This window comes from Tachypleus tridentatus, chromosome 6, assembly GCF_004210375.1.
Source record: "Tachypleus tridentatus isolate NWPU-2018 chromosome 6, ASM421037v1, whole genome shotgun sequence".
NCBI lineage: Eukaryota > Metazoa > Arthropoda > Merostomata > Xiphosura > Limulidae > Tachypleus > Tachypleus tridentatus.
In genome coordinates this window covers 5,046,583-5,056,768 of record NC_134830.1, presented here as the reverse complement: position 1 = coordinate 5,056,768, position 10,186 = coordinate 5,046,583, and the positions used below count along the sequence as shown (strand labels likewise).

Here is a 10,186-nt window from a genome sequence, read left to right as displayed (position 1 = left end):
ATTACATTTCTGATTAACAGCAACTGGTCATGCTTCTGGTAAAAGATTACATTTCTGATTAACAGCAACCGATCATGCTTCTGGTAAAAGATTATATTTCTGATTAACAGCAACCGGTCATGCTTCTGGTAAAAGATTATATTTCTGATTAACAGCAACCGGTCATGCTTCTGGTAAAAGATTATATTTCTGATTAACAGCAACCGGTCATGCTTCTGGTAAAAGATTATATTTCTGATTAACAGCAACCGGTCATGCTTCTGGTAAAAGATTATATTTCTGATTAACAGCAACCGGTCATGCTTCTGGTAAAAGATTATATTTCTGATTAACAGCAACCGGTCATGCTTCTGGTAAAAGATTATATTTCTGATTAACAGCAACCGGTCATGCTTCTGGTAAAAGATTATATTTATGCTGTATGTGAAAACTGTAAAGTTATTACTACTGGGTATTTATACACCATCTACCGTAGTCCAGTTTTACACTGTATCATTTCAACAGTCAAGGATATTAATAGAAAAAAGTTAAAAAATACATCTTGGAGAACATACAAGACTTTTGTAAACATAAGGACGAACAACAACAAATCTCTTGGTGGATTGGATACAGCAATTCTTAAAAAAAGTACAAGTTTCCAAACTCACCCAAAATAAACACTCAGTTCAACTTTATTGTTCAAAGATCAAAATGTAACCAGATAGAAAGTTTGGTGAACTGTTTATAAACAAGTTTCATTGTGCAAGTTCACAACCTCTGGAACAAACTGTATGATCATTATCGACTTAAATGAAAAATATAATGGTCCCAAATTCTATATGAATAGCTCAAACTATGAACAGTTATTGATGTATCTACAACTTTAAATAACAAAATTATAAGTTTTTATTTTTCAGGTGAAATTGGGTTGTAAAACATATCTGCTTTGGGCAGATTTTAGCAAGTTTTGTTGGGTATCTTGATGAATTAGGATTTGATGACTTGAACTGTGTTGATGTCTCAAAAATGTTCAGTAGGAAAACTGGTGTTGTCCAACTTCTTAAACTGGTGATGGTAACCACATGGTTGAACTTGTGTATGGTACTGTATACTTAAACTGGTGATGGTAACCACATGGTTGAACTTGTGTATGGTACTGTATACTTAAACTGGTGATGGTAACCACATGGTTGAACTTGTGTATGGTACTGTATACTTAAACTGGTGATGGTAACCACATGGTTGAACTTGTGTATGGTACTGTATACTTAAACTGGTGATGGTAACCACATGGTTGAACTTGTGTATGGTACTATATACTTAAACTGGTGATGGTAACCACATGGTTGAACTTGTGTATGGTACTGTATACTTAAACTGGTGATGGTAACCACATGGTTGAACTTGTGTATGGTACTGTATACTTAAACTGGTGATGGTAACCACATGGTTGAACTTGTGTATGGTACTGTATACTTAAACTGGTGATGGTAACCACATGGTTGAACTTGTGTATGGTACTGTATACTTAAACTGGTGATGGTAACCACATGGTTGAACTTGTGTATGGTACTGTATACTTAAACTGGTGATGGTAACCACATGGTTGAACTTGTGTATGGTACTGTATACTTAAACTGGTGATGGTAACCACATGGTTGAACTTGTGTATGGTACTGTATACTTAAACTGGTGATGGTAACCACATGGTTGAACTTGTGTATGGTACTGTATACTTAAACTGGTGATGGTAACCACATGGTTGAACTTGTGTATGGTACTGTATACTTAAACTGGTGATGGTAACCACATGGTTGAACTTGTGTATGGTACTGTATACTTAAACTGGTGATGGTAACCACATGGTTGAACTTGTGTATGGTACTGTATACTTAAACTGGTGATGTAACCACATGGTTGAACTTGTGTATGGTACTGAACAAAACTTGATAACCACATGGTTGAACTTGTGTATGGTACATCAATACTAAACTTGATGGTAACCACATGGTTGAACTTGTATATGGTACTGTATACTTAAACTGGTGATGGTAACCATATGGTTGAACTTGTGTATGGTACTGTATACTAATTTGCTAAAGTGAAAATTTTCAAAACTCCCTGATTTCCAGAACAAAGCTTATATGAAGTATAATGCTTGAGAGAAACATCAATACTAGCTTCAACAATGTAACATATAATGCTTGAAGGAAACATCAATACTAGCTTCAACAATGTAACATATAATGCTTCAAAAACATCAATACTAGCTTCAACAATGTACATATAACTTGAAAAACATCAATACTAGCTTCAACAATGTACATATAACTTGAAAAACATCAATACTAGCTTCAACAATGTACACAAAACTTGGCAACACAAGTATGCAAAACAGGAAAATTGCTAGACATAGTATGTGTAACTAAAGCCATTAGAATTATATGTTATTTGATTTGTTATCCAGTATTGTATTATCTCTTTATAATGGGTAGTCCATCGGAACTGTGTGTAGTTTAGTACTGTTATCCAATTATCCATAATCTCATTATAATGGTTAACTCCTGGCATCAGAACCATGTCTTATTTAGCACTGTTATCCAATTATCCATAATCTCATAATGGTTAACTCCTGGCATTAGAACCGTGTCTTATTTAGCACTGTTATCCAATTATCCATGACCTCATTATAACGGGTAGTTCAATGACCATTTTGTTAAATTTTCACAATCTTCTATATTTGACAAGAAGAAAGTTTTGGCTACTAGTGAAATCACTTCTCCTGATTTGTCTATACATGTTTCATCAAATCACTAACAACAATCAGTTGAAGTCAACAATAACATTATCTTATCAAGGTGTTGAATCCATCTTACTGGCCAAAAATGACATTTATAGATTGAAGTGGAGAAGCTGTGCACTACGTTTGAAGTTGTTACCCAGATAATGCTTCATGCAAATTACGTGTTCAAACAGAACAGTGAGAAACAGCCGAAGTAATTAACGTCTCAAATTTCTAGCAACTGGTACTGTATCATTTTATTGTCAGAAATTGAATAATCATTCAGATAGCTACACCTCAAACTTTAGTTTGAAATACTGTGTATAAACAGTGATGTTTGACTTGTTCTTAATGTATCAATTTAAGCCTTAACATCAAGACTACAAAGGATAAAACAAGTCACCAGAACAAATAAATAAACTGTTATGAGTGCTGGGTTGAGGCATACGGGAATGAAACTGTTCAAAAATTAAATACAAGTCAGTGACTCACAACCTGTGACAAAGTTATGTTTACAGAAAACCAACACCAAAGTCAGTGACTCGCAACCTGTGACAAAGTAATGTTTACAGAAAACCAACACCAAAGTCAGTGACTCACAACCTCTGACAAAGTAATGTTTACAGAAAACCAACACCAAAGTCAGTGACTCACAACCTGTGACAAAGTAATGTTTACAAAAAACCAACACCAAAGTCAGTGACTCAGGACTTGTGACAAAGTAACGTTTACAGAAAACCAACACCAAAGTCAGTGATTCAGGACTTGTGACAAAGTAACGTTTACAGAAAACCAACACCAAAGTCAGTGATTCAGGACTTGTGACAAAGTAACGTTTACAGAAAACCAACACCAAAGTCAGTGATTCAGGACTTGTGACAAAGTAACGTTTACAGAAAACCAACACCAAAGTCAGTGATTCAGGACTTGTGACAAAGTAACGTTTACAGAAAATCAACACCAAAGTCAGTGATTCAGGACTTGTGACAAAGTAATGTTTACAGAAAACCAACACTGAACAAAGTCAGTGATTCAGGACTTGTGACAAAGTAATGTTTACAGAAAACCAACATTGAACAAAGTCAGTGATTCAGGACTTGTGACAAAGTAACTTTTCTTGAAATCAGTCATGTAAAAATTACAGTGAAAGGTGAAATTTCTCAAGAAGGAGGAATTTAGTCTGACCAGCATGAGGAGTTGCTCTGACAAAATACAATCTTTTCATATGATTCGTATCACATAGCACTATTAGATGTGCTTCAAATTGTGGTGTAAGTAAAAACAAGTAAAAATATTTATGTTAAAATGCTCAGTAACAAATCGAGAATTCAAAGGTACCTAGCAAGAGAAATAAAACTTTAGAAACTGAAACAAAAAGCAGTTATGTGTTGTTAGACAATACTGAGTCATCTGAAGTACTATTTATGATACTTCTCACAAACATCAAAAGCCAGATGGAGTACCTCTTTAATAAAGTTCTAATACAATTCTTTATGAGTTGCATGTTTTAAAATAATACATTCAGATGTACTGAGTGTATTGTTTTTACTGGTTAATAACTTGTACATGTTCCCCTCGTAACAAAGAACCTTAAAAATTATAATCACTCACCGTCAAGGATTTCTTGCTTAGCTTGGTTTAACTCCCTTTTTACTTCAACCAAAATGTCTTGTTTTAGCCTCTCCAAATCAAGACACTCTAAACTATTGGTCTTTGAGAATTCACCTTCACTGGATGAATCTATTCTGGACCTGTAAATTATGAACAGTACGTAAAAAGACAAGATTAGAATTCTTTTTATTGCTAGTTTTTATTTCTTATCTGCAAAGTGTAAGCCAAAAGTAATATTCAAAATATACATTTAGATATGATTATAATACAGTTGATAATAATTACATTTTTATTAATTTAAAGTAAAAGAATAAATAGTATCACACAGAAAAAGAACATTAATATATGTAATGGATTAACAGAGTGATGTATAACAGAACAAAACTGTTTAATGAAGTTGAACGTGTTTCTTATAGCAAAACTACATCAGGCTATCTGCTGTGTCCATCAAGGGGTATCAAACCCCTGATTTTAGCCTTGTAAATCTGAAGACTTGCTGCTGTCTTAATGAGGTTGAACTACCATAATCCTGAAGAGAAATGGTGCATGGTTTAGTTTGGGTCACACAAACAGACTGAGACTCTCCAAGTTAAACCTGATTTCACAACATTGATTCACTTTACCTGTAAAACATTAAATATAAAATTGTAGTTTGTGAAATTATTTCATCAGTCAAAGAGAGGTTTGATGTCATTTTTTATTTCTTGGAGCTTTGCTTGAAGTAAGTACTAATATTCAGTGAGATAAGAATAACTGATTATTTACTACAGAGATTAATTTCTAGCATCTAGCTCCAAAACAAACAAAAATTATATTGGTTTCATTTGTCTTCCAAATATTTTATTTTAGTATCAACCATATAATCCCAACTGTATATTACAGCTGTACAAATCGTACTGCACAAACCATGCAAAACCAACTGTACAAACTATATAATACTAACTGCACTAGCCACATAATAACAACTGTAGGAACCATAGAACACCAAAAGTGCTGACTGTAGAAACACCAACTGTACCAGCCATATAATACCAACTGTATATTACAATTGTACAAATTATATAATAACAATTGTACAAACCATATAACATCAACTGTACATACCATATTATAACATCTGTACTGGCCGTACAGCCCATCGGTATAGTAATTTTACTTCACCTTCTGACTATTTATAACCTGAATATGCAGACTGTAGATGGAGTTTTACAACTGAAGTACACTAAGTATTTTAATAATTTATTGTTCACTGTGGTTACAAGATACAATTTAAATTCTGGCCTGAGCTTACTCAGATTTTATTCCTGTGTTTCCTCAACAGAAAGTTAACAAACCTGCAGAACAGTTTTGGTGACTCAGGTCCCGATGCTTTGTTCGGACTGCTACCATTCACAGAGTTCTGTTTATCCCTCGGTCTTTTAGTCTCCTTACTCGTCCCTTCTCGTTCTCTATCCTGGGTAGAAAGAACAAAACACTTTGATTAAAGCACGTATGAAAGTAACAACTGAAAATTATGATAAAGTCAATAAATTATTAAAACAATCACACTTTTCTTCACAAAATATTTTCTAATTTCATTCAAGTTCCAACAATTTAATAAGTGTATAATCAATACTACACTAAACATAAACAAACATTACACTAAAACTTTAACTACAATGATACAGTGTGTAGTTGTGACGAGAATGGAACTGTTTAGAATTTTTCTTTTTTCACCATGCCTTAACACTGTGTATCAGATCATATCCAAGCTTCTTGCACCTAATCTATAACTTATTCAGTGATAGTTACTCTATCATAATCACATCAAATCCAGAATCTCTTTTTGGATTCACTGTTAAATGGGAAGACGGCTTGACTGGTTTTATGCACTTTTTTATATTACCCATACTTTTATAAACCTTATGGTGAGACCAAACAACATATCTAAACCACAAAAACAGTACAATATATTTAACCTCTCATAAGATAAACTTCACAAAGTGTAAATATTTGCTTGAATAGACTCCATACAATGTAGTTTTCAACTAGAGTGCATTAAATCACTCCACTGTTAAGCACAATTTTCCAACATTTCTCAAAGAGAGACATGAGACATGCCTTCTGACTTATCCTAGCCACTCTATTCCTTTACCAATGCAGTAAGACTCATTTTATCCACAAAACATGGCTATATGAATCGGAAAGTTAATCCCATAAGTTTCAGGCAGGAAGTACAACATTCACATAGGTAAAGAGGTAAGAGTTTGTAAGGTATAAAATGTATCACACATATTCTAAAATCATATAACCAAACTCATAATTTCATCACTAGACTTGTTAAAGGTCCATCACACATTGCACACTGCTACCTATGATGTCTTTTAATAAAAACTTAAGTTTATTAAACAAGATGACATGGTGCACAACATGCTTAGGTACAAGAGAAACAAAAGGTTCTTAAGTTAAAGGTTAAGTTCATAATCAGATATTTACTTATGTCAGTAGATCACTAGAGTATAATTTAAACAGAAATTCTTTCTGTGCTTTGAATTCTAAAACATATATTGATTATATCTAAATAAGTAAAAATTAAACACCTTCCAAACAAGTCTTAAAATTTTAAACCTCGTGACAAAAAGAAAACAATCTAAAGAAATTAGGCTTTTTTATGTTGAATACTTACATTTTTTTTAAACAGAATAAAATATAAAAACTCAGAAACATAAGTAAACAAACAAGTTCTGTTTTTTCTTGTTTTTTACTTCACTTCCTGGAAATTTAAAAATAGAATTCTGGAAACTTGAAAATAATTTCTGAAACTTTCTGGAATAAATGTTTATGTTCAAGAAGCTTACCTGGCTGTTCTGATGGTTTTCCACCTGGGCTCTCCTGCAAAAAAGTAGAAGAAAAAAGTGTGAAACATTTTTTTTTATGCTAAACCAAAAGTCAAGTAATACAGCAAATAATTAATGAAACAAAAACTACATTTAAATGGATTTACGAGATATATCAATATTTTACCCAAACAATCATGGGGTTGAGTTTAGTGGATGAAACTTGTTTCTAGATGGAATGTTGACTAAAAGTCTGAAGCTACTCTTCGTATCTACACATAATATGAAAAGCTTCAACTTATAAGTAAAGTTTAATAGTCTTTCCTACATAAAAATTACAAAATTATTTATGTTCAAGACGCTCTGAGAATCAAAGAGACCAACTTGACCCAGACTCTGATCAAACAAAGTGCATGGTAGTGTTCATGTGAGGAATAAAAACAATTTTATTTATCGTACCACTTGAATGTTATATTTGCATAATCTCTGGGATGTATTTCCAATTATTTCAGTATCCCTGTACAAATAATACTGTATCTAATTTTACTGACCTCTTCTATAAACTTCTGCTACAGCTGTAATGTAGGATGTAAGGTGCAATAAGTAGTTGGTAACTGAGAATAAATGCAGATAATGCAACTATAAAAGGTGCACTTTCACCCACATCTGTGCACACATATTTAATACTTATTAAATACAACACAATCTCCTGAAGCAACCTGAAGAAGTACCATATTTGTGTGTGTATGTGGTGGTTTGTACAGAAATTATTAAACGTTAAGAACAACATCCACACCCAACAATGGAAGATGTAGGGAGAAATGTGCTACAACAACACCAACCACACTGGAAGTACTGCATTTGATCCAAAATATCCACCACAAGCAACTACAATTTGGTTGTTTGGTGTTAAATAAGCACAAAGCAACAAATCTATCTGTGCCAAAAAGTTGGTAAAAGAAGGAACCAACCTTTGTAAAAAGAGGAATTGTTTAATTTTTTTGGAAGCAAAACAATTCCCTGAAAAATGTAAAAAAAACAAACAAACAACAAAAACATAGCAAGAAAGATACAATAGTTAAAAAGCACACTATGTAAAAAGGTACATGTCAAAATACAGGATTTGTATTTTTGTTCTTGTTAAAAATCCTAGAAGGTAAAAGCTAAAGGGATTTTAAAAGGCCAATGCTTAAAAAACTAAATATAGTCAAGAAAGACAGTGTCATCACCCCCTACGACACCACCTAAAGTTAGTGGTAAATTCTGTATGGAATTTTTGGAACTCAAAATGGGTGGACAAGAAGAGCATGCTTGATTCTAAGAACTAAACAAGATGATCATTGACCATCTTTTCCATAACTTTACAAAGACAGCTCACCAAAGTAATAGGTTAATAGTTTGTTGGAATCTTGTGAACCTTCCTAGGCATAGAAAAGAGTTTTATAATAACCTGGCACCAAGCATCAGGAAAGATGTCCTTCTGTGATATCTGGCTGAAAACAACCACAAGAGTAGAAAGAAGGGCTGGAGAAAAATGTCTTATCAACTCATAATGATAACTTTTGGGACTGACTGATGTCTTGCCAGACAGATGAAGAGCAATATTGAGTTCCACCATGGTAAATGGCCAATGGTAGTCTGAGAACCCACCTCCAAAAAGGAAGGTGATGATCTTTCAGCCCTAGTCTTGATGGTCAAGAAGTGCTAAGGATGGGAAACCACAAGAAATGAAAAGATAAGAAAAATCCTCCCTAAAGATGTTAGTGATGCTAAGGACACCTTTGTCAACTTCCCAGCCAAAGAAATTGGAAGATGTATAACCCACCAACCTTCCAAAATCTTGTCTCGCACAACTTTGGAGCAGGTAGAACTAGAGATGTTGGAAGTGAACTTAATCCAAGATTCCATCTGGCTTTGAAACCTGACCTGCCAAGTGTGGACATGGGCTCACTAATAAATGATGCAATTATAAAGAAATGGATATTGTTGGAAGGTCTCCTGGAGACAGATAGTTGGAACAAATAGTGATGGTATGGCCAAAAGAGAGAAATGAATTGCCACAGCTAAGTGGGGTGACTAGCAGCACAGATTTGGAGAGCAAATGCTGTGCAACCAGCGTAGCCACATCACCAAGAGTTCGGCCATCACACAAGTTGTCTTTCCTGTAGAGGGAAACTGCCAAAGGGTGACAGCATCAGCAGGATGGAAGGAAATTTCTTGTAAGGAGAAACAGACCAAACAGTATGAATCAATCAGGGCTTTAATGTCATCCAAGTTGGTATGTAAGACTTGACAGTTCCACAGTATTAGTGTAGATATTGTTATTTAGTGAAGAATGAGGCCAGAGAGCTCTCTGGTTTACAACCATGCTACTTCTCTTTGGAAGGCAGAAGTTTATTAACCACCATGGGGTCTGCTCAAGGTTCAGTGAGCAGATCTCTTTCAGAAGATGGTGAGTCTAATGACTGCATAATGGTTTTGCACCTTGGGGTCAATGGAGAAGGGCCTGAGCAGCCACCAGAAACAGAGATAGGGACAGAGACAGGAGTTGATGTAGACCTGTCAACTGCCTTTTTCATAATTGGCAATAAACCCTAAAGATAAGAGTAAAAAAAATATTCAGAAAACACAGAAAATTTCATATGCACACCCACCGAGGTGGTACAGTATAGAGTAGCAGTGTACGTTTTGTCAGAGTGAAAGCCAAAAGTGTCCATGCCTCAGTATAGGACATCTTGTAAACAGTCCTCAAACACCATATCTTTTTTTTTCTCAATCCACTTAGACCAACAATGGGAATAGGAAAGGTGCATGCCATCACACAGTTGATGCAGTAGGGCTCCTGGTTATATAGATCAGTCTTGTGGTATTTGCCACCACAAAGAACCATGGCAGGAGGTCTTAGAGTGACCAAATCACTGGTACTGGAAACACTGGAGAAGGTTAGGGATATAGGTCTGACCCTTACAATGTAAGTAACTTGCCTTTAAAGACAAAG

General features: G+C 34.4%; 1 protein-coding gene across 3 annotated transcripts in view; it reads right to left on the bottom strand.

Annotated features, from left to right (window-relative positions):
- The window catches only part of LOC143251870 (vasodilator-stimulated phosphoprotein-like), a 70,790-nt gene that overhangs the window by 14,697 nt on the left and 45,907 nt on the right, over positions 1–10,186 (bottom strand). For all 3 annotated transcript variants that reach the window (XM_076503175.1, XM_076503177.1, XM_076503174.1), the window contains 3 exons: positions 7,210–7,243; positions 5,707–5,825; positions 4,373–4,512 (listed from right to left, as the gene is read on the bottom strand). In XM_076503175.1, coding sequence (XP_076359290.1) covers positions 4,373–4,512; positions 5,707–5,825; positions 7,210–7,243 — 293 coding nt within the window. The remainder of the gene's footprint in view (positions 1–4,372; positions 4,513–5,706; positions 5,826–7,209; positions 7,244–10,186) is intronic.